Here is a 25,408-nt window from a genome sequence, read left to right as displayed (position 1 = left end):
AATTGTGGGGATAAGTGAAAATAAGCTAAGCTAGAAAGAGCATTTATTATAATTCCTCTCTTTTTTCCTCTTATCTTACTCTTTTCCACTTTACCTTCCAACTCTTCTCTCATCTCCTCTTGTCCTTTTTTTTTTTTTTTTTTTTTTGAGTTACTCTCCAAAGAGAACCTTAATTTGTCATTGCTTTATATGCACAAGAAATTGAAGCGGTGACGAAGACAGTCATCTGTCTTCCTCTTCACTCATTATCTACTTCTCCGGTCATTAACTATTAGAGCTCGTTGGTTGGTTGCATAAAATGAAGTATAGTAGCTTTATCTATGATTAGAAGCCCTTTCTTTTGGGGTCAAAAGAATTGGTGAAAGCAATGATGGGTTGGTTATTAGCAAAACCTTCTTAATGGTGAATAGGGAGTGACATCATACGATCCAACTTTGTCAAATGCAAATCGATGAATTAAACTCTTCTTTTGTTCTTCCAATAGATCAATGTTTTCTCTTTTAAATTAAATTAAGCCACTGAATTAGGTTATTGATCACATTGACAACATTGGAACTCTCATATATTTTAGGTTAGATACTCATTTAAGAGGATGTAGTGTAAAATTCATAATATATTTTTTTATTTATAGGTGAATTCTAATTTGAGTATCTTCGAGGTTTCGAATATATTAACATCGGATTTTTTATTTCGTAAATTCATTGTGAATGAGTAATTTTTTTAAAAATACTTTGATCCATTTTGACAATAATCGATTTAGGTTTACTTTTGGAAAGTGTCAATAAAAGTTACAGTTATTTTATATTTTAAACTATTTTTAAAAAATAATTTGGAATCTAAAATAAATACAATTTTTTTCTATTGGGTACATTTTTTGTTTTGTGGGAGTGGTGTTAAAATAAATAAAGCTAACATATATTTATTTTACTTTTGTTGTCAGTGACTTTAAAATATTATTATTTTTAAAGTACTTTTTTGTATTGTACTTTAAAATATTAAACTATTTTATTATTTTATGAGAAAAATTGATTATTTATATAGTGACATTTTTGGCTCAACATTTCTCTCGAGCTTAGAATATTTGGAATCGTTCACCAAAAAATATTTTGTTTACGAGTAAGGGAAAGACAGTTGAGTTGATGACTTAAATATTATACCTTAGATAGATAATACATAAGAAATATAATTCATTAAAATTGGATTCATTCTTGAGAGTTTTATTTATTTTTTGGAAAAGAAAAAAAAGTTCCTTGTAATTCTTTAGGAAGCGGTTTTCGTTTCACAAATGCATATCTAATGTGATTTTATATGCTAACTTTTATAAGATTGCAATTCTAACTTTATATATATATATATATATATAAATAAATATTTATTTTTGAGATATTTTTTCTTAGTTGCGTCATTCGGAGCCAACCAATGATGCTCGTAACATTCGAATTGGATATGGCGCATTAGACTCTACAAACAAGTTGGGCCGAAGCCCACGACACAACAATAAATGGGCCGACCTGCCGTGACCCAAGTCGCATCCATAGGTCTCGGAAGACTCGACCTTCTCCATATACCCACCTCCGAAACCTTCGTGTCTTTTGTCGTTAACAAAGTTGTGTTCTTTTCCTCTTCCATCCATTTCTTACGTTTTGGAAAACTGACTTATCCTAAATTCACAGTTTCCTTAAAAAATAATAATTTTCATTATATTAAACAATGCAAACATATAATATTTTCATCAACTATGGAATAGTGCATTAACCAGTAGCATGTCAGCCTTCTTGAATTGCTTCTATACCAAAGAAGAATGAAATTTTCATGTAAATATTGTTTTGTGGTTTGATTATTGTGTTTTTTTGCCACTTACTGAATTAATGATGTGTGCCTCGTAATTTAATTTTTTTTAATAAAAGGTAAATATTAAGGACGGAATTCAAGCTATGATCTTACGATAGACTATCAAAATATTTATGTCTCACAATCTCATTGTTTGTGGCTTTCAATTGGATTTAGACATCTTTTTCCCAAGTCAATTGGATTTTAACATGAGTTGTACGAGTTAGGGCACGCTCATCATATGCCAACAATCCGTCCATTGTTAGGGCACGCTCATCATGTCCATAAAAGCCAGCCAAAACTCTCCCTTCGTTTCCCATCACGGATGATGCTGCTTCTCTCGTCAAATATTAAGGTTCAGTGCGTCCACCGATCCGCTCCACCCTGTGTGTCCTCGGAAACAACAATGGTTTAGATCATGCATGCGATTTGATGCAGCCCACGAGGAAAAGCTCCTCCCTATCAACTCCACTGCAGGAACCCTACCATCAGGTACGTTGAAGCCACAGAAAAGCAACCAAGCCATGTGTAACATTTCAGTGTTTTCAGGTGGTCCAGATGAGCTTTTTGTGTTACGTCGTCGAACCTGAGGTCATGCTTTGTCCCTGTGTGCCCGATCGACGTGAGACGTTGAAGCCCAGAAGGTGAGGAGGATGCATTCACGTCGGAATGGTAGAACAGGTTTGACGAACTGCTATAATTGTATGTGCTTCTATTACCACACACACACACTCTCTCTCTCTCTCTCTCTCTCTCTCTCTCTCTCTTTCCTCTTACACTCCCTTGAATTATTAACCCCCTTTACGTTGTTCATCAAGTGTAGGTTGTCAGAAGGCAATGTTCTCCACGGCCACACCTGCACATGGGTGGTCCTCTTATCAGAAGGAGACCCTGCAACGACTGACCTCACAGTCTTCGCACATAAGCAGCAGGACTTGATGGAGACTAAGAGAGAGAGAGAGAGAGAGGCTTTAATCAGCAAGAAGAGTTGGAGGAACTGCTGCGTTCTACGCCCAATTAGCTCCGGAGAACGAAGTAGTGATGTGATTGGTATTCAATGGACGGAGTAAGCTGCTCGATTTGGTAACCACATCGGAGGAAGGAGGTGGAGAAGAGAATAAAAGACTACCCATGTTGACATTACAAAGTACATTAACATGAGATGGAAAGATATCCAACCTTCATGTTTTGAACAGGTTAGTTCATTTGCTTTTATTTTTGCCTCGCTCGTTAATAGACAGAGAATTAAACGGCACATCTCACGTTAACTTACATGAATACATTTAATGCGGATGCGTGCATGCGAATCAATCAACCACTGTCCTCAGCAGGTGTAGTACTCCACGAGCTCGTCGACAGAATCGGGCTGCAGGTCGGCGTTCACGAGCATCCAGAGGAGGTGCTCGAACAGCACCACCTCGCAGCCAACCACTGTGCCGGCGCCGCCGCTGCTGTCACCGTCTGCGTGACGCTGGGCGATGATCTGGAAGAGAGGGTGGTCGATCACGTCGGAGCTAATGAGGTACCGCCTTCGCGACTTACCTACGTAGACCAGGTGGAGCCCGTCACCCTGCTTGTCGCCGCCATCCACGGAGGCCACCCGGCACGCGGCGTCGCTCGAGGGGCCAGCGGCGGCGGGACGGTGATGAGAGGAGTGCGGCCGGTGCTTGAGCATGTCCTTAAGCTTCCGTAGCAGCTTCCCGGCCATTAGCTCGGCTTTTTGGACCGGGGAGCGGCGGAAAGGAAGGCTTCGGAGATACTGAGGTCCAGAATGGGCGAGGGAAGCAGGCCAGCCAGCAATAGGTAATGCTATCGATGGCAGTGATGAGTCTTAAAAGAAGTGATCGAATCGCAAGCACCAATAAAAAGTATTAGCGCAATTTAAATTATATTAATATTTTATTAATGAGATAAACTTAAAATTCTTGTGGCCTCTTATTGTGCATAGTTATTTATTATTATTATTATTATTTTCTTTTTTTCCAAAGAATATTTTCATTATAGACACTCAAATTCAAATAATTAATTGGATATATATAGAACAAGACTCGTAGCTGACGAATAAGACTTGGGACTCAAGCTCCTGACTAATCTAATCTAGATTAAGACTCCTAATTTATATAGACTAAGTACAATAACACATGTTCTTGGAGTGTCGGAAGTGCATGTGGATTTGATGGGAATGCTAATGTCTTCTATTAGGTCTTTTCGGCTACTCATGATCCGTTAAAATCCGATTAGATATTGGTTAATTGGATTTGAGGGGGATACTAATAACAAAGACGGGAAATACTTGAATATGTTAGTAATATCATATCAGATGTTTTTTCAGGCAACTCACATCTGTCCAGTCCTATTTGAGATGAGTAAAAATAAAAATATATGTAAATGTATCTATATAACTAATAAGATTTGATAACAGATATATTATATGTCTTATATTTCTTAAAATATTTATTATTTTATTTTTAACCCACATTTCTTAGACCTCAGCATATTAGTTGTTTGTATTAGAACAGATCTCAGAAGACTAGTCTCGTATATCAATCAGAGTTCCCCGTGTTGTTTTCTCTCCAGACAGTACCTGAGTAGCTTCAGTGTATCTCTCCCAATGCATCATATGAGAACAAAACGAGCTTCTCGTCTCTTCATGACACACTTCTCATCGGCAGCCACTTGATGAGTTGAAACTACGTGCAGGAGAAGCTCTAGTGGCAATGAAGAACAAAAGGAGCTGCAGATATCTTCTGCCGTGGGATATAGCCAGCGGGGAACGATAGGACTCATCCACACCGAGTGAAACACCGCGCACGGGCGGAGGTGTGGTGGCCATGGCTACGCCCCAAAAGTCGTGCCACTTTAGAGATGCTCTTTACTTTATTGGGGTTTGTGGCGCCCGAGAATGGATCGCCCGCCTCGTCCTCCTCCTCGTCGCCACTGTCTCTATCCACAGGCCCCACCTCCTGGTGTTCCTGTCTTCACCAGGGTACAAAAGCTAGTGGGGGAACACGCTCTTCGTCTTCCTCTCCTCGCGCAAAGTAGGCGATTCACGACGTGTTTGCCAGGGATGCCGACGGCTCCCGAGTTGCAGAAGAACGATCAAACTCCCGACTCGGCTGATGTTACAGATACGTCACTCGTTACATTGCATCAGGTAAATTATTTTTATATGCTCGATTGCGACCATTTAAATAGGACATTTGTTTTCCCTGAATTATTGCCTCGGCTCTGCTGTCGTCTGAACCCTTGACTAGATAATCCCATTCAGCCAATCGATGGGTGACACGTCGAGCGGTGATGTGGACGCCGTCTCTCGGGTCAGACCTGGATGACTAAACAACATCTAAGGTGAGGAACACGTGCGACCAATTTACAAGTTGGCCTTACACATTCTGGAAGCTTCTTCGACACTCGCGGTGTTTGACAAGGTCGGAAGCTGATCGAACTGCTTCGCAACGCCGGTTTACTTCCGGCTCGGTCCGAATGTAACAAAATGGCTCGGTCGGCCCATGCACGCAGACCGGTGGTTGATCCCGTGGAGGAATTAGAGTTGTGTTGGACTTGTTTATTTTCATGTGTTGCATGAGTTTGATTCCATTAGAATTAATATGTGATAGGTAGTCAAGCGAACGCAGAATATAAAAAGTATGGGAAAGGGTTTATATATATATAATAAGCTCAAAGTGGTCAATGAACAAGAAAGGGAAATAGATATAATGACCCCACAGAGTGGTGGTATATATATGTTAAATTTTTATAATTCTAAAAATAAATAAATAAAATAAATTTATTTATTTCGATATCATCAGTTGTATTGACGGAAAATATAATATGTGACACCACGTGTAAAAGTGACGAAAAAAATATAATTTTAATATTTTTTATTTTTAATAATTTTTATCAACAAAATAGATAATTTCAACATCTCATATTAGAAAATGAGAAGGATGTTGAAATTATATTTTTCATTAATGTAACTGACAACATTAGAGTAAATAAGATTATTTATTTTATTTTTAAAATTATAGAGATCTTAATATAAAATTTTTAAATATAAAAATTATGATGCTAAATAGGGTCCGGGATATTATGTAATTAGTTCTAAACATCTCATTTAGCCTAACCCCTACCAATATATGATTCATGATAGATATTAAACTAAGAAGATAGAAAGATAGAAATTGTAGAAGAAACTATGAAATGTATAAGATATAATTGCCTAATACATTTTGATAGTGAGTTCTTGATAGCCATTTATACACACTCAGTAGGGAGGTTATACACATTCAGCATGGAGGATTTTTCTCAACTGCTGAGAGATTTCCTCAACTGTCTTGAGGAAATCTTATCTGCTTCTCAACTGCTGAGAGATTTCCTCAACTGTCTTGAGGAAATCTTATTTGCTTATCATGCCCCCGTAAGATTGAGCTTCCATCAAGGATGCCGATCTTGGACCGATGAGATGAAAATAGTTTCCGGGCGAGAGGCTTTGTGAGTGAGTCGGCTAGTTGATCTGTTGTATGTACATGAGAAACTCGGAGTTGATGTCTGATAACTTGATCTCGCACAAAATGGAAGTCGATGGCTATGTGTTTCATGCGGGAATGGAACACTGGATTGGCACATAAATAAGTAGCTCCAATATTATCACAATATATTGTAGGAATAACCGTGGAGTTGACGTTGAGTTCCTTGAGCAAATTTGTGACCCAATTGAGTTCAGCAGCGGCGGTGGCGACGGCACGGTATTCAGCTTCAGTTGTAGATCGTGCAACCGTCTTTTGTTTTTTAGAACTCCAACTGATTGGAGTGGCTCCAAGGAAGACAATGTATCCGGACGTAGATGTTCTATCATCAAAGTTCCCTGCCCAATCAGCATCAGCAAAGGCACGGAGATGGAGTGAAGTATTTTTGCGAAGAAAAATGCCATGATTAAGAGTCCCTTTAAGATATCGCAAAATTCGTTTGACCGCAGACCAATGCGTAGTAGATGGTCGATGCATGAATTGCGATAACTTATTGACGGCAAATGAAATATCTGGACGGGTGAGAGCCAAGTACTGTAAGGAGCCAAGGACTTGTCGATACTGAGTCGAATCTGTAGCAGGACTTCCATCACATAATTTAAGTGATTCACTGGTAGAAAGAGGAGTTGTAACCTCTTTCGCATCCTGCATGTTTGCCTTTGATAATAAATCTTGAATATACTTTCTTTGTGATAGGAAGAGACCTGAAGATGTAAATGTTGCTTCCACTCCCAGAAAGTAGCTTAAAGTTCCTAGATCTTTGAGGGAGAATCGATCGGCCAAGTGCTTTAGAAATGCCTGAGTCTTCAAAGGATCATTTCCTGTGACAATAATATCATCCACATATACTAAAAGATATATTATGCTTCCATTGTGCTGGCAAATGAATAACGAGGTATCAGACTTTGAATTGATGAAGCCAATTGAGGTTAAAAACGAGCCAAGCTCGTTATACCAAGCCCGTGGAGCTTGACGAAGTCCATAAATAGCTTTTTGAAGTTTGCAGACATGCCTCGGATATTGAGGATGAACAAAACCAGGAGGTTGTTGCATAAAGACATCTTCAGTAAGTGACCCCTGTAAAAAGGCATTGTTAACATCCAATTGTCGTATGTGCCAGCCCTTTGAGATAGCCAAACTCAGGATAAGACGGATTGTTGTGGGTTTAACAACGGGACTAAATGTCTCTGTGAAGTCGACACCAGGTCATTGATGAAACCCTTTGGCGACTAGACGTGCTTTGTATCTAGCAACGGATCCGTCTGGGTTCCGCTTAATTCGAAAGACCCATTTACACCCGATGATATTTTGTGTGTGATAAAAGGGTACTAAGGTCCATGTAGAGTTATGGAGGAGAGCATCATATTCGTCACACATGGCTTTACGCTAGTGAGAAGATTTTTGAGCTTGAGTGATTGTAGTGGGTTCACTGGCCTCAGTGGAGGAATTTGTTATAGCATGTAAGTCAAGGACTTGACGTGGTTTGAAAATACCACTTTTGGAGCGTGTTGTCATTGGATGTCTAGGGGGGGTGGAAGTGGTAGATTGTGTTGGTGGTATAGCCGAGGGCGAGTCACTGTCATGGACCGGGCCAACCGTCGACACAACAATGTCACTAGATCTAGGAGAAGGTAAAGCCAGTGGCAATGTTGCCGAGGGTATGACTTCATTAATAGGGGAAACTTGTGAGGAAGGGAGTGGAGGAATAGAGGGAGTGAGAAGCTGTTGAACTGGAGTAATAGTAGTATGTGAATCTTGAGAGTAAGGACTGGATGGTGTCATTGGAGGTTCGTGTGATGAGATCGGAGGGATATTCCAGTGATGTATGTTTATCGGAGTAGTTTGCATGGTAGGATTATTTTGAAAAGGAAAGACAGACTCCTCAAAGATAACATGACGTGATATAAAGACCTTTTTAGTTTGGGGTTCATAGCATCGAAAAGCATTATGTTCAAGAGAGTAGCCTATAAAAGTGCAAGGCTTAGATCGTGGTGTTAGCTTATGTGACGCATAGGGACGGAGCCATGGATAACATAAACAACCAAAAACTCTGAGTTTATGAAGGTTTGGAAGTTTGTGGAATAATTTTTCAAATGGTGACTGGTATTGTAAGATTGGAGTGAGCATACAATTAATGAGATAAACTGCAGTTTGAAAAGCTACTGACCAAAAAGATGGTGGCATGGATGCTTGATGTAGAAGGGAGAGACCAGTTTCAACGATATGCCGATGTTTGCGTTCGGCAGAACCAACCAATTGGGGAGTATGTGGGGGTGACTTGAGGTGTTGTATACCACAAGCAGAGAGACAGGATATGAGGGCTTGATATTCGCTGCCACCATCAGAGTAAACTGTTTTAATGGAAGATTGAAAAAAATTCTCGACCAACTTTCGAAAGTTGGTAAATACTGTAGAAACATCAGACTTATGATGAAGAGGATATAACCATGTGTACTTAGTAAAATAGTCTACAAAAATGACATAAAAACGAAACTTGTCAAAAGAAGGAATTAGGGCAGGGCCCCACACGTCGGTATAAATGATTTCAAATGGTTTAGAGCAAGAAATGGAGGTTGTCCCAAAAGGCAGTTTATGACTTTTATTGCAAAGACAAGCATCACAATGATTAATAGTGCTATTGATTTTCAAGGTAGGAAGAGAATAACGAGAAAGTAATTTTTGCTGAATAAAAGGGGAGGGATGACCAAGACGACGATGCCATACATCAACCGGAGCTGCGATTGAGGAGTGAGTAGTAGGAAGGGTAATTTGTGAAGTGGATGACCACTCATAAATGTTGTCTTTGTTCTGGCCCTGGACCAAGGATGCCCCCGTGCTCAAATCCTTGACAAGAAAAAAGTTAGGAAAGAATTCAATTGATGTATTATTTTGTTTACAGAATTGAGAAACGGAAATGAGGTTTCTTTTAATGTTAGGTGCACACAGAACATCATCGAGTGTAAAGGTTGTGGTAAGTGAACTAAGCGTTGAGGAACCAGAATGAGTAATAGAAATTCTTTTACCGTCACCGATGATGATATCTTCATTTCCGTCATAGTTGTTGTGGATGGACAAGTTTTGAAGATCAGAGGTGATGTGATGAGAGGCGCCCGAATCCACAATCCAATTAGGTTGAGTAGGAGTTGGAGTAGCCATGAAATTCGCTTGAGGCCACTGTGATGGAGTAGGGAGTCTGGGACGAGACCGACAGACTTTCGCGGAGTGTCCAACTTTATCACATAGTTAGCAAACAACTCGTTGGCGGCCTGTGAAGTCAGGACGCGACGGCTGAGTATTATAAAAGTTACCACCTTGATATGGATAAGGAGGGTTTGGTCTGGGCCCCATAAAGCTAGGAGGCAGCGTAGCCAAATCGTTGTTGACGTGCTTATTGTACTGGTTGCTCTTCCTCTTGGATTTTTGATTGACCTGAGCTGTAATAGGTGGTCCGGGCAACTTATCATCACGCTTCAAGTACGTCTCATAGTCGATCAACTTATCATAAAGTTCTTCGAATGATATTGGTGAGTCACGTGCCCGAAGTGCTGCTGTCAGTTCTTTGTACTCGCCTCCTAGGCCATTGAGGGTATGGATTAGGACTTCTTCATCGCTGAGAGAATGACCTATCAAAGCTAAATCATCGATGATAACTTTGATATTTTGTAGATAATCAGCAATAGTACTTCCCTCTTGTTTCATTTTCATCAGATTGGAGAGAAGTCCGAGCATGTGAGTACGCGAGCGATTTGCCAAAGTTGTTTGTAATTTGCACCATGCTTCTGCAGCAGTCGTACATGAGGATATCAGCGGGGCAATGGATCCAGCAACGGAAGCTTGAATAGCTTGGAGGATGAGGCGATCTTGACGTAACCATAGTTGGTGGGCTGGATTTGGCACTGGATTGGGTTCGCCTGGGATGTTGATCATTTCAGGTGGACACTGGAGAGAGCCATCAACGTAACCTAGGAGATCATAGCCAAATAAAAGATTAGAAAGTTATGCCTGCCAAGATGCGTAGTTGCCGCCTTTGGATAATTTGAAGGGAATGAGTGCTGCAGCATTGATGGTGATAAGATTTTGAGAAGTGCTCAGAGTCCCTGCAGAAATAGGGACAGGAATATCGGAAGAGGAAAATGAAGACATCCCAGATATTTTGTGGCGGGTCAAGTGATCTTTATAGAAGATGTAAAGATATAGGAGGAAGAGAGGAGAAGAAAAGCAGATCGATGCGCTGCAGAGGAGGCTGCAGCGCGATGAACTGCAGAGAAGGTTGTAGCGTGATGAACTGCAGTGATGGGCGAGCAATCTGCAGCAAGAAAGGCAGTGATGGCTGTGGCGGGAGGTAGATGATGAAGACGTCAGATGTAGAAGAGTAGCTGTATGCAATGCCGAAGAGGGCTGCTGCTTCTTCCAGAGGCACTGGTAGGCTGCAGCGATTCAGAATGCAGGAGAGATTGTTGCAGCGAGGTGAAAGAAATCTCTGCAGCTTGCAGCGATTTCTGCAACGATGCTGGAGAAATCTGCAAGGTTGGAGATAGTTGCAGTAATGCAGTATTGGAGTTTGGTGGCCGGAAGAGCAGCGGAGTTTTCAGTGGAAGACTTCGGTTGGCAAGGGAGCAGCAGCCGACGGTAGAAACAAAGGCCGTGACTGTGCTTCCTTTAGGAGCATTGCCCACGGATCTGATATTAGCAGCCACAAGTGCTGCAGTAGGCTGCAGCGAATGGCTACGGTTGAGGGGCGGAGATGTCGCCACGAGAGGGATGGTCGAGAAGAGGGCTCTGATACCATGATAGATATTAAACGAAGAAGATAGAAAGATAGAAATTGTAAAAGAAACTATGAAATGTATAAGATATAATTGCCTAATACATTTTGATAGTGAGTTCTTGATAGCCATTTATACACACTCAGTAGGGAAGTTATACACATTCAGCATGGAGGATTTTTCTCAACGGTAGAGATTTCCTCAACTGACTTGAGGAAATCTTATCTGCTTATCAATTCAAACTACCAAATTTGCTTGGAAAAGCTAATATAAGAGTATTTTAATATGAATAATTTTGATGCCTCGTGTCGCACGAACGTGATTAGGTTGATCTCGATTTATCTCACGAACAATACTTTATAGCCTTCTATCAAACCACAAAAAGCCGATCTGCGTGTCTTCATCCTTATGGCGATGAAGCCAACGTGTGGAAGCTACCACATTGGTCATGCGAGTCACATGAAGCCTAAAATGACAAGCTATTGCATATATTCCATGCGTTTGCCGTGCTCCCAACGATATCTATGGCTAATATCTATTGCAATTGCTTGTGATGGATACATCATTGTAAAGTAATTAATCACAAATAATTGTCATGCACCTCAATTTCTGACTGGACATGATAGGTATATGGCTCACTATTTTAATACCAAATTATAATTGTAGACTTAAGTAGATAGGGGCTATGTAGATCCTATTTGTAGAGGTTCTGTGCAAACACTTTTTTTATTTTTGGACTCTTACATATTTATCCTTTGAAAGTTGACAATATTATATTTACCCTTTCAATGTTTAATATGAAATATACAAGTATATCCCTTTAATTCCTTAAAACTTGCACATGTATATTATTTCAATGATATAAATTCTTCATAGATTTTGCCACATATATATAATGAGTTTGAAAAATAATATTTAAAGTATACATAATTATTTTTCATTAAATAGATAAATAATATTAATCATTTGTATTATTAATGTTATTACGCTAATGGTTGATTAGAAGAGTCTTGGAAGGATATATACATCAAACTCAAATTTACAGGGGTAAAAATGAAAAAGACCAGTCAGTCAACACAAACAAATAGTTTTTCTTTATATTCTCGATTCACACGATTCCCCGATTCGATTCCCCGATCCGACAGCGTAAACCGCGATCTGTCATCGAGATCCGGTGATCTACTGGATTGATCACAGTAAGTAGTGACAGTTATATTTGTTAGAAGCTACAAATCCAAGATGGGTGTGGTGATAAACGCACTCCACCGGATCCTAATTGTACTCTCATCTCCGACTCCCCTCCACAAGAAACCGAGGGCAGAAAGCCACGACCCAAAGATTGAGAAGAAGAAACAAAAGCTCATAATTTTGGGCTGCGTGTTAATTTGTGTGTAATTATTATTACTATTATTATTGTGTGGAAGGCGTCGGCCAAACCTCCCTGTGGTCGTCGTCCGCCCCGATTCTTCTATATCTCTCTGTTTCTCTCTTTCTCCATCCCACCCCGCAATCATTGTGGCAGATTCCAATTCCCAGCCGAGTCATTTATTGAGCGGAAGAAAGTTTCCTTTTTGATCGACCTTGGCTGCTCTTTCCCCTAAGGAAGGAAGCTTCTTTCCTTTTCTTACTCGCTTTTTAATTCGGTTTCCTCTTGCTTGCGCTCAAGAACGGATTTTTTGATCTTTTATTGGAAAGATCGCAAGCTGTTCACAGAGAGAGAGAGAGAGAGAGAGCCCGTTAGTATTCTTTTTCCTTTCCCCCCCCTCAGTTCATTGAAAGATTCTTGCTTTCGTTGTCTCCGTGCCGTCAATGGAAGAGAGCGAGTGGCGGATTAGGGCGAGACGGAAGATCTGCGAGTGACTAGCTCCCCGGGCCCGACGAAGGCTCGGGATGGGTTCGGCTGATCAGATGGTGGCGGACAGCGAGACGGCGGATCAGTTGGCGGCGGCCGGGACCGGCGCAGCTGCCGGGAGCGGGTGCCTCCAGAAGTTCAGGCTTTACGAGACTCGATCGGTCAGTTGGGTTTGTCGTAGAAAGTTGGATCCTTTATCGTGATTTGTTTTGCTTCATGGGTTTCTTCAATCTTTTTTCCTAGTGCATGTTGTCTATCGTTATTGATTTCTTCCCTCTCCTATCAGATCTTGGACTCAATGATCAAATCTGTATGGTTTGGAGGGAATATTTTCTGATGGTTGACGAATTTGTTGTTTTATGCTCTTATCGCTTTCTTTCGTTTCCTGTGTAAGAAATTTCATTGCTGGATTTGCCTATGGTTGAATCGTCTTACGGAAATATTATATACTATTTTGGTTCACACAGGCTACAAATTCGGGATCCGTGTACTTCTTTTAGAGATATGTGCATGGCAGTTTCTTCGTTCTTATTGATCTTTAATTACCCGGTAACCTACTCGGGAGTTTTTCTTATGTCCTTCAACGCCTTCATCGAGATCTGTTTGTGTGATGGTTTCTCAAAGAATAGATATCTTTATACCATATTTCAGTTGCTCGTCAAGAACAGATTACTTTTATGCGTTTTCTTATGCACAAAATGATTGATTTTTTCCTCATCGTCAATATCTAAACTGTTTATCTGGTATTCATATTTTTGTTGTTTGTTACACCTGGTATGATGCTGCAGATGTTTTATATAGTTGGAAGCAACAAGAGTAGGGCACAGTGGAGGGTGTTAGAGATCGATAGGTTGGAGCCTTCTGAGCTGAATATTCGTGAGGATCCAACAACATACTCCACAAGTGAATGTTATGACTTGCTGAAGCGCGTACATGAGGGAAATATTTCAACTGGGGGATTAAGATTTGTGACTAAATGTTATGGCATCGCTGGTATGTGTAGCCTTGATCTTTTCCATACATGGATAAAATTGAAGCTTGTTGCCAACCCCTCCGTCCAACACATTCAAAGTTGATGTTCAAGAATTTCTTGTGACATACATGTTGTACATTTTCAGGGTTCATCAAGTTCCTGGGTCCGTACTACATGCTGCTCATTACTAGGAGAAGGAAGATTGGTACCATATTGGGTCATACCATATATGCTGTCTCCAAGAGCGAAATGATTGCACTTCCAAATTCGGCTGTGCAGTCCAATTTGGTCTACTCTAAAGATGAGAACAGGTCCTTTGTCCATTCTTTACATGAAAAATGTGCCATGTACAATTTATGTTTAATTGAGGCCGTAATCAGTCTTCAAAAGCTGCTATTGTATTGTAATTAAAACTAGTGCAAGTTTGAACTGCTATAATTGAAGTCTAGTATTTAACCATGGAACAAATGCTCTACAGTGCCAATGGATTCTGTTTCTGAATTACTCCATGACACGCTGCAGAGATTTTCTGTAAAGTGACAATGACAATTTGTTGAAAGGTTGATAGTGTTTTTTTCTTGTTAGCTAAAGATGTAGAAACGCTATTCTCCTTGTAAGTATGTAACGTTCCTTGAGGTAACTCACAGTTGTTATGGGATCTTTAATCATCTCAAGTCATTACAGTTTCTTGGGGTCTGTGTGCCAGATCGGTTTCTTATGTACTGAGGCAAATTCAAGTAATCGAAAGGAATATTTATGTTGTCATAAAATGTCGATGGCTTAAGGTATTGAGGCAATATGTACTAGTTTCTTAATAGTTTTTACTACCGGAAAAAATATGACCTTCATATTAAATTTATGGTTGTCATTTTTGTACTCTGTGTCTTACATATTTGCAGAACCATTCACAATGTTGTCTTTCTTCTTTATTGCATAGATACAAGAGGCTACTGTGCACTGTGGACCTCACAAAGGACTTCTTCTTCAGCTACTCATACAACATCATGCGTAGTCTTCAAAAGAACCTATGTGATGGCAAGACAGGGCAAGTTCTCTATGAAACAATGTTTGTTTGGAATGAGTTCTTGACGCGTGGCGTCCGTAATCATCTCAAAAACACTATGTGGACAGTTGCATTGGTTCATGGATTTTTTAAGCAGGTATGATTACATTGAAATGTCTGGTGTGGACTCTTCCGGATTCAATCATGCTGTTAATAACACAATAAAAAAATACACCACTTGTAAACCCAACATTGACCATTTCCTGTTTTAGCACACTGATGATATTGCTTTATTGCTTTGAGAAGTATGCTCTTTTTCTCTTTTAATTTGTTTAGTGTTTAAAAACTCACTTATGTATCTTTCTGTTATGTTTTCAGGCAAAACTTTCAATATTTGGTAGAGATTTTATGTTGACGCTCATTGCTAGGCGCTCACGTCATTTTGCTGGCACAAGGTTTGTAGGTGAAAATGTGGTTTAATGCAATTCCTTGTTTTCTTTGATAATAGGTTTTGTCACACTAATAAATTGTTAATTATCTTTGATCTGTAATATGAGCGTACAGATTTAAGATCTTTAATCTGTAACATTGTTATGGTTAATGATTTAATATCTGCTTTGTCCCGGTTTAGGTACCTAAAACGTGGTGTTAATGAGAAGGGTAGAGTAGCCAATGATGTTGAGACGGAGCAAATTGTATTTGAAGATACTCCAGAAGAAATTCCTTCACAAATAACTTCTGTTGTACAGAATAGAGGTTCCATACCCCTTTTCTGGTCTCAGGAAACTTCAAAATTAAATATTCGGCCTGATATTATCTGTAAGTTTTAGTAATATTGTATTAGTTTCTTTGTAATACAGTTAAAGATTTACTTTGGCACATCTTTTTTCAGTGCATAAGAAGGACAAGAACTATGAAGCTACACGGCTACACTTTGAAAATCTTGTAAAGCGATATGGCAACCCAATAATTATTTTAAATTTGATTAAGGTGGGTAGTCTCAATCTACTTTGGCAAAAAGGTGGATGTAACTTTGTATCTTCTTTTTTGTGCATGAATACCTCAATGATGTCAGAGGATTTTGGGTTTGAAGTAATCTTTCACTTCTTGGTTAATTTATTATGTTTTTTTTTTTAATTTCATGATCTAATACAATTAGTCACGTGAGAAGAAGCCTCGAGAATCATTGCTGCGTGCAGAGTTTGCCAATGCAATTGATTTCATTAATAAAGATATACCAGAGGAGAGACGCCTGAAATTCTTGCACTGGGATATTCAAAAACATTCTAGAAGGTATTTATTTGCCTTTTTAATTTCTCTCTTGCATTATTCTTCTGTATGTTGTCTTTTTTGCAGGAAATGGGTTGTTATTATATTCTGTTCATTATTTTCATGTCCTTGTGCAAAAATAATAACCTCTTCAACTTGCTACTAATTGTTGGTTGCTAAAATATGTCCAGAAAAGTTGCCAACGTGCTGGAATTATTAGGCAAAGTGGCAGCTTATGCATTGGATCTAACAGGCTTCTTTTATTGCCAAGTAACACCAGGCTTGCAAATTCAGGACCTTCCGTAAGAATCTTGTTTCATGATTTTTTTCAAGCCAGGTTTTTGTTTCAATATCAGTACTTTTTTCTTTCTTGATTCCATGATTAGTAATCTTATGTTTCAACATATTCTTTATGCTTATATCTAAAGTGTGAATAGGCTAAAAGGAATTATTATGAGCATGCAGCTCGATGATCAACCACATTGCATAGGCTTTAATCGTAATTGTTTGAGCATTCTGGCAACAGTAATCTCTACATTTGATGTACCAACTGAAGTATGAAAACACCAAATGCTTCTTTCATATAATAATTTCAGAAACATTTTTGCAATATGTTTATGTGCATGTAACACAAACTAAATTCAAATTTTATCGAAATTCCAAAACTATCATGTAATCACGGATTCAAATATCATTCACACTGGTTTTACTCTGCGACATTCATTTTTTGTATTAGTAAACGGACAAGGCATGTATTTTGTATGTTAACTTGTAATTATTAAAGTATATAACCTTACTGTCATGTTTGTTTGAACTTGCATGTATGGTATTCTGTTATATGATTTGATTAACTTTGTATGCATACTAATACTTGTGCTTTTAGAAGATTTGTCTATGTTCTTTTATCATATGATTAATAACATGTCATAGTATTTAAAAGAACAAAACTGGTATCTAATCTGCATAACAGGGGAAGGGACTAGTCAGTACAATTGATACGAACATATTTAGATCTGGTACAAGTTGTTACTGTCATTATATGATTTAACCCTTGACTAGTATCAGTATTTAATCAGTATTATAATCCTTATTGCTTTCTTCGAACACCTTTACTAGTTCACTTTCATCCATACTGAAAACAAAAGTAAAGGCAGTCTTTCAGGCTTTTGCTGATCTCACAGAGTTAACATGGCACATCTATGAATTGTAAATTTTACTAGACATATGGTTATTGATTTAAATTCTGGATCTATGAACTGTTAGATATTTGAACTTCCATAATAATAACATTGTTTGATTTTATTTAGTTTCTTTTTTATCACTGCTTAAACACTTTGTTCATTTATACAAGAGATGATGCACCTGAACGGTATTATATATATTTGAGTTGCTTTTTTCATTTAATCTCAATAATTGTTGTCATGCAGTAGCCGAGGCAGCACAGGAGAAGCCATTGGTTCTTATAGCAATTCCTTGAAGGATGAAAGTACATATTTTGGAACTGAACAGAGTCATGGTAATTTCGTTAATGAAGTTCAGAATGGAGACAATTTGGCTATATCACCTAGGTTCCAAAGAGGTGTCCTTAGGACAAATTGTATAGACTGCTTGGACCGCACAAATGTTGCCCAGTATGCATATGGTTTGGCTGCTCTTGGTCATCAGCTTCATGCCTTGGGATTTCTAGACATCCCAGAAGTCGATCTAGATTCTCCTTTGGGTGATGATTTGATGGTTTTCTATGAGAGGATGGGTGATACACTTGCCCTACAATATGGTGGTTCTGCTGCGCACAACAAGGTATTAAGTATGTTATCTCTTTTGAGGAATAAGCTGTTTGAGTGTTCATTTACTAATGTACTTATCAATAATATTCAAGTATGTTACTGAGTTTTTCTGTAAATGTCTTGAAGCATCTGAACTTGGGGTTGTGTTCCATCAGTTCAATATTGTGTTTTGTGCCTTTGAGGCACGTACCTTTTCTTCTTAAAAACTAACTGCTGATAGTTTCTTAGGAATCTTTGAGAGTGGCTTCCTGGTTGCATAAGTTTCAACGAAACTATTAAGTTGCTTACTGGAAAATCTCTTTCTTGACTGAAATTGGGCACCAACATCGAGGTTTGACATCAGATTGATCACTGTTTGTTGGAAAAGTTCCAAGGCTTGAATAATGATAGCTGAATATATCACACTGTATAGTTCTAATTTAATATCTCATCTTAGGCCTTATTTTAGTTTGTTTATATTAAGGTCCACAGAGGAGTCAATTGAAAAGAGTCTATAATTTGACCTCTTTTTTATGTAAGCTATTTCACACCAAAAATAAAAAAGTAAAAAGCACAGGACAAAGACAAAATAATGGTTTACTCCATTTGTTCCATTAATATATTTAGATCATTTCTCTACTAAGAAACTTGTTGCTCGATCTAACAAATAACACACTCGACAAAAAGTGACATTCATTTTTCCTATTCTCATATTTCTCCATATTACAACTTATAGCTAGGTGCCTAGGTATTACATACATATGCATCAAGTATGCGTCTGGAACTAAGATGACTTTGGTTTTAATGAGTCTACTACTTTTAACTTCGGCTCAAGCATCTTGAGCAAGTGGTTCATACTCAACAAGTCTGATCATGATAAATGGTATCAAGGTCAAACTAGTATTTGAACACAGTGAGAGACTACCAGCATATAGGCTATTGGGCACTCTACAATGTGGAGCCACCATGACATTATGTACACCATATTAAGGTGCCATGTTAAGATTGATTCTAGGTTATATTGGTCCTTGATGAAGATGTTAAAGATATTAAATCTTTAAGTGGAGAGATCACCTCATTTTAGTTACACATTGGAAGTCCATAAGTGGTCCATCAACTTGGGTCAGTAGTTCAAGCTCAACAAGTTAACGGATCTCTTATCCATTGGGTGGGTTCATAACACCTTGAGCACTCAAAAGAAAAAGGCAGTAGTGAAGAAATAAGTTTTTTGTTTTATTAGGTTAAAAAATCATAAGCTAGAATATTAAAAGATTTGGTTTCCATGATCCACTTACTGTTCTCATCTTGGACTGCTTGCTTGCCAAATAGTCTATTCCCAACTAGCAAAATATTTTACATACTTGCAGCATCACTCTGTTTTACTTGAACTGTTTCATAATTTTGCACAGATTTTCTCTGAAAGAAGAGGTCAATGGAAGGCTGCAACCCAGTCCCAGGAGTTGTTTAGGACCATCCAACGTTACTATAGCAATGCTTATATGGATGCCGAGAAGCAGGATGCTATTAATATGTAGGATTTCACAATCTTTTCTGATAAATTACTTCTAACCTCCTTGTTACCACTGATTATAATCTTTTTTCTTCAAATAACACCTCTTTTTTTATAATTACTATTAAATTTGTAGATTCTTAGGGCATTTCCAACCTCAACAAGGTAAAGCAGCACTTTGGGAGTTGGATTCAGATCAGCATTGCAATATTGGTCGGCGTCATACTTTTGCCGATGAAAATGCAAGGTACTGAATTTTAGTTGAAGTGTTGATTTATCTATAGCATCTGGATTTTCTCAATGATATTTTCTAATTGTTGTGACAACTGAGTAATAACCATTGGAAGTTGTATATAGCTCATACTTTATAAGATGATGCATGAGGTAGTGAACCTCAATATTAAAATTAATAATTTTGTGTGTGCTTTACTAGAAATTGTATAGTGCAGGACTCCTGCATGCTTACATGCATTTGTAAATCATATGATAACAATCATAGCTATTACAATTCATCTGGTTTTTTTAATGGTGTGGTTGAGGAAGTTTCAGGTGTATAAGTTAGGTTTGGTTTAACTTCAGCTTTTGTTATTCAGGTCATTTATCAAAAGATCCCTATCAGATGGCAATATTCTACGTGAAAGCCAAACACCTGTCTCTGGCTGTGATGCTGGACCAAACAAAGTAGCTTCTTCGGCACTGCCTTCAAGAGTACAACACGAGTCAAATGTCAAGGGTCTATGTGATTCTACACCAGAAATTTCAACTTGTGAAAATGACATATCATATTCAAGGTAAGTTTCTTTAGATTGTTCATCGTTGATGCATTAATAAGCTCTCTACAAAACTGTTACTGCAGTCAAATAAGTAATTAATTGAATCGAGGGACATCTTTTTGGGCCTTATTTTTGTTTTATAACGACAAATAAACAAGAGAAATGTTGTGCTTTTCTTTTGTTGCATTTTTTAGCTTCTGATTGATAAGACAGAAAACCCACAGCAGCCAAAACCCTATAAACTAAGTGTCTAATTTCTTCTTGATCTCTGTTTCATCTGAAACTCCAGAAACAATGCCTTAGTAGGACATTCACCATGCATATTCATAAATAGCTTAATTCCTCTCTCTCTCATATGTATTAGGTGCACTCCGATGATCTCCAGGAGTCAACTCTTTTCAGATTGTGGGCATATATGTTTAAGCGAGCATAGATTTAATGATTCAAACTGTTCAAACTTCCTGGACTTTGATTGGCTTTCATCGTCGGGGAATTCATGTGATGATGAAGGTTATGAAAGGTAATCTTCTATGAGTGCTGTTTCCCCTATTTATATAATATTGTGATGGAATTTGATAATGTAACTAATGCATCATTTTTTTGTATTTGAACTTGATCAATATTAGTGTTTATGTATGTCATTGTCGTGGGAGAAGATACAGCTGTGTTTGAGATCATGATTTAAACAAATTTCTAGATGATCTTTTAACTTCCATGGTGTTATACATGGTGTATAGAATGTAATTTTTTGTGCATTGTGTAGCTTGTAATTGTAAATTGTTCTGCAGGTCAAGATAGTAAGAAGTAAGAACCAAGTAGACACACACGGTCATTGTCTTACATCAATGTGCATTCTTGAAAATATTGAGGGTGATAATTTTGCTTTTTGCTTGCTTTGAGCACATTAATGAAAATATTACTTATCCTGTATGTTAGGTGATAACCATGGCGTCAAACTGTCAATAAGAAAAAGATGGGTCTTATCACTTCATATCTATAGCTAAAGAACTCTAATATCTATAGCTCTTGTTTTTCACTTCATATTATACATGTCATGTAGATTTGATTGCTTGTGGAATTTAACATTGCTCAACTCTTCACAGACAAATATTCTCGTATTTCTTGATTATAATCAGATCCAATTGCTGTTCAAAACCATATATTAATACAAAATGTCATAGTTTGAGGAGCATGCAGTGTGCACATTCAGTAGATTTTATCTTCTAAGACTCGTGTATTGCAACCACATGTGTTGCATTCTGACATGACATTACATGCTTTGATAAGCTAACTTTGTTATTTTAATAAGAACAACTTCCTTTGCTTGATCTAATGCTACAGTTTATAATGTTATCTTTGTTTAATGGTGTATACTAAGTTTCACTGGTTGAATTTAGAGAAGTCCCTGCAAATTGAGCAGTGTGATGCTAACTCATAAGGTTCACCATAGTTGAACTGCCACAGATGATTGAATTTCGTGCAAATATAGCACAGATTAAATGAGTATGAAAGAATTTGTTCTCTAAAATGAGCATGAAAGAGAAAGTGGTCAAGCCTTCTTGAGAAGTATTCTTCCTTCATTCCTTGATACAAATATTAAAATGGGTGTCTTTTTCAACCTCTTCCCTTTTCTTTTTACTACAGGTCACCTCTTATTAACTCACCACTGAGGAATGTTTCCACTGAAAATGTCACTGATGGTGTAATTGCTGAAGAAACTTCAATTTTAAGTGAGGAAGATCCTAATACTAAGGTTTGTTTCCTTTTGTCTTTGTTGTTTCACATCTTGAGTTCCTATTTGTGCAAATTTAGCACTGATATTTTTAGAACTTGTGCTAAGCTTTTGCCAAAATTTTGAAGTTCAAGAATGGGTTCCTCTTGAATTGTTCTGTAGTTCGTAAAATATAATTAAGGCTTTAATTCTTAGTCTGGTACCAATAGCTGTCGGCAGATGGCTTGTTACAGTACCGATATGGGGTGGTATACCAAGTTGGTATGAATTAGTACTTATTGGAGGAGGCAGTGGAGAGGAGGTGGTGGTGGGAAGGAGGCATACCACTAGGAGATGACTGCAACATGCTTGGAGGAAGTAGTGGTAGCGACATAACGGGTAGTAGGAAGAGAGAGAGAGAAGAAAAATACATCTGACAGCTATAAAAAAAAGCATGGGTATTGGGCCGTAGTCTTATAGCCTGTTAAAGTCTGGAATTGATTTGCTTACCATCTGGGTAATCGTAATATGATGAGCTTATTGAATGGTACATTCAGTTTATACCTGATCGAGCCACTTGAAAGTACCCAGCCCCATCTTGATTGGCTATCAGAGCAGCAATTAACAATTACTAGCCCATATGGACTGATAATTAAACCTTGAAAGGAACCGGTGTTGCAAAAAGTGCTAGTTAATCATAAAATAATACAACCCGCCTTAATTTATCCATTGACATTATTGAGTTCTGATGATAAGTTGATCGTTCTCTATGATTACCATAATGCCAAAATTGGCAAAAGTCCCCATGGTTCATCTATTTATGACTTGACTTCTGATCTCTTTCTGTAAAAATATAATAGTACGGTTATAATTTCAAAATTTACATGATCCAGACAAGAAACTTCTTCAAGAACATTATATTAATTCTTTTTCCTTTGAGGGCATCATTCCTTTGTATCTTTTAAATGCTTGGTAGTTCATGTTTAAAATTGGATTCTTATCGTTCCTCGGAATTATTATTCAAATATGCTACTTGTTTGATCCACATATGGGTTTACATTGACTACATCGATGTAGTACATGCCAAGGTAGATCAGTAGATAATTATCGGTGAAGCACTTGATGTGTGCCATACTTTGACACAAAAACCTTAAGACCTGATCTAAAGAGCAAGGAGGCAATTCAAATTGATTCCATCTACCATACGAAAAATTAACTGGTGTCCAACTTTTGTCTTCTAATATCATGGAGATTTGGAGAACTTAACATACGTTACTTTTTTTTTTTGACACAGGAAGCTGAAGCCACTGATGTTGCACAAAGTTCCAACCATGGCGAGTTTTCTGATAGTTTTGCGCATTGGGTCAACCATGGTGGGGCTCTATGTTACTGATGTCAAAGCAGTCGTTGAATCATTCTCGGTATCACTCGCTTGCCTTGTGAATTATGTCAATGCTATAATTTCTAGTAAGGAGAGAAGAATGACATATGTAGGTGGAATTAGAACGTTAAATAGAACTTACGGCATTCATCTGTAAAATATTAGTTTATACTTTTCGATCAGTTTCTTGCAGAGATACAAGTAGTATATATTGGAACACATATGCAATTCTTTAGAGCCAAGCTCAGTTATTTTTATGTCCAACAGGATGTTTTGTAAATAGTAATATAAATAAATATTTTATCACATGAGTCCAGTACATGTAATGTTATATAGCCGTCTCCAGGCAAATCCAGTATCTACGATAGACGATAAGATCGTCGAGCTTATTTTTCTGGCTTTGAAGCCTCTTCTTAGGCTTTCTTTCTGCTTTCTTGATATGTACTTAGTGCAATGATTTTAAGGAGCTACTCAATCTGTGTCATGCTTCAAGCACTTGTTTGTAAATACTACACTACCACAAGCCTTGTATTATTTACTCATCGTTGCGTTTCCGACACGGAGATTGTAATTTTACTTGGCTCTACTTTACTAGTTGAGATCTGTGATGCATCTCCCATTTGATGTAGTATTGCATGAAGTAGATAGGCAAGTTGAAGCCATTGCTTGTAATCTTCGAATTGCCTCAAATATTTGGTTGAGGCCCTGCAAAGTGATTCTAAACCCACTTTACATTGCATCATTCATCTAATCATCTCCATGTTCATCCTATTTAAGTCAATCTACATCCCTATGGTTGTGCGATTGCAATATATATATACTCATTGCAAACTTCATGCAATCTCCTAAACAATCACTAAACTGGATTTTGCTTATCCGGAAAACATGCTAAATTTTGATGGAAAGCTTGCACTTAAAGATCTGAGAAGAAAAGATCTGACATCACCTCACCTTGTTCGAGTCAGCGTAAGACAAGCAAGATCTGATGCACAGCAGTGGACCAAAGTGGCTCCAAGCTAAATCAGAGAGTATGTTGAAGGTGTAGGGTTAGAGTTGGGGGTTCTCTTTTTGGATCGAGTGTAGCATACATTGCAGAGCTCAAAGGCTTCCACATGCCTACACCTAAAACAATGTCCTCTCCTATCACACATCTATGCTTTTCTAGCTTTCCATGAGAAGATCTTTTGCATCTTATAGCAGCTCAAATCGCGCTTTAGATCTCGATGATGTACCTTAAGCACGAAGCAGGTTATAATACCAACAAGCATACTAGATGACAACCCAGTGCATGTTGCAGGATCTTTATGGTCCTTGTTTCCACACCCTGCAATACTCTCTTTCTGCTTGACTTGCTGCGATCTCATTCATGCATACGAGAAGTGAGGCACGAGTTTCAAGGTTGTGTTAGGATCTATGCATTCAGTGCATGCATGCATGATGATCCGATGGAGATCGAAGAGAATGGATGGACACTGAAGCAAGTTGTGCCTGTAGGTTTCCTGATGGCACACAACAGCAGGTGAGTCTTTTATCATCGAAAGAGAGATTGGTCTTGGTATGGTGTGTCCCTAAGATCACATCAGACTCTGCAGTAAGCAATGACATGCGGTGTTGTCGGTCAGTCGTGGAAACTGTTTGTAGGATCACCAAAGAGCAAGAATAATGGAGAAAGGGTTGTCTTCTTCCTCTTACACTGCTTGATGATTAGAATATTAGGTGCCATGTGATCTCCTGCTCTTCGGAATCCATCCGACCGGCCATGAGACCAGTTGCGAAATCATTGACCAAAATGCATGCAGACAATCTTTCAATCCATCAGTTGTTGGTGACAGTGCCGATACTCTCAGAGGAATTCTACAGATAAACTACCCCGAGAAGAATTCTCCACTTTCTCCGAAGAAACAAAAGATGACTGACAACGAAGATGAGGAGTCTGAAGATGTGAAAACATGCAAAAGTGTGTTTAGGTTTCCAAGATCTTGGAGAGTGAATGAATGCGAGAGACAACCGATAGCTATTTGATGCCAAGTAAATTTGGGTGAGATAAG

General features: G+C 38.3%; 2 protein-coding genes across 2 annotated transcripts; one reads left to right on the top strand and one right to left on the bottom strand.

The window, feature by feature from the left end:
• Nucleotides 1-2,944: 2,944 nt before the first annotated feature.
• Nucleotides 2,945-3,737, bottom strand: LOC103969791 (auxin-responsive protein SAUR78-like). Its single transcript, XM_009383439.3, has one exon. The coding sequence runs from the start codon at nt 3,536-3,538 to the stop codon at nt 3,155-3,157; it is 384 nt and encodes a 127-aa protein (XP_009381714.1). The 5' UTR covers nt 3,539-3,737; the 3' UTR covers nt 2,945-3,154.
• An 8,729-nt stretch (nt 3,738-12,466) lies between these two features.
• On the top strand, nt 12,467-23,666 carry LOC135595832 (phosphoinositide phosphatase SAC3-like). Its single transcript, XM_065087240.1, has 16 exons — nt 12,467-13,135; nt 13,763-13,967; nt 14,093-14,258; nt 14,885-15,107; nt 15,329-15,405; nt 15,582-15,769; nt 15,843-15,940; nt 16,110-16,243; nt 16,411-16,521; nt 17,647-18,019; nt 19,395-19,516; nt 19,632-19,742; nt 20,089-20,286; nt 20,633-20,788; nt 21,913-22,021; nt 23,274-23,666. The coding sequence occupies exons 1-16, from the start codon at nt 13,013-13,015 to the stop codon at nt 23,370-23,372; spliced, it is 2,493 nt and encodes an 830-aa protein (XP_064943312.1). The 5' UTR covers nt 12,467-13,012; the 3' UTR covers nt 23,373-23,666.
• The last annotated feature ends 1,742 nt before the right edge of the window (nt 23,667-25,408 follow it).

The sequence above is a fragment of the Musa acuminata genome, chromosome BXJ1-10, assembly GCF_036884655.1.
Source record: "Musa acuminata AAA Group cultivar baxijiao chromosome BXJ1-10, Cavendish_Baxijiao_AAA, whole genome shotgun sequence".
Classification (NCBI taxonomy): domain Eukaryota; kingdom Viridiplantae; phylum Streptophyta; class Magnoliopsida; order Zingiberales; family Musaceae; genus Musa; species Musa acuminata.
Note: the sequence above shows the minus strand (reverse complement) of the source record. Positions and strands in the feature narration are given on the sequence as shown.

Excerpts from the sequence above, each read along its gene's own strand:
- LOC103969791 (XM_009383439.3), bottom strand. The coding sequence starts at position 3,538 with ATGGCCGGGAAGCTGCTACGGAAGCTTAAGGACATGCTCAAGCACCGG.
- LOC135595832 (XM_065087240.1), top strand. The coding sequence starts at position 13,013 with ATGGGTTCGGCTGATCAGATGGTGGCGGACAGCGAGACGGCGGATCAG. Across the intron at positions 14,259-14,884 it reads TACTCTAAAGATGAGAACAG|ATACAAGAGGCTACTGTGCA; the intron begins GTCCTTTGTCCA and ends TTTATTGCATAG. Across the intron at positions 16,522-17,646 it reads TTGCAAATTCAGGACCTTCC|TAGCCGAGGCAGCACAGGAG; the intron begins GTAAGAATCTTG and ends GTTGTCATGCAG.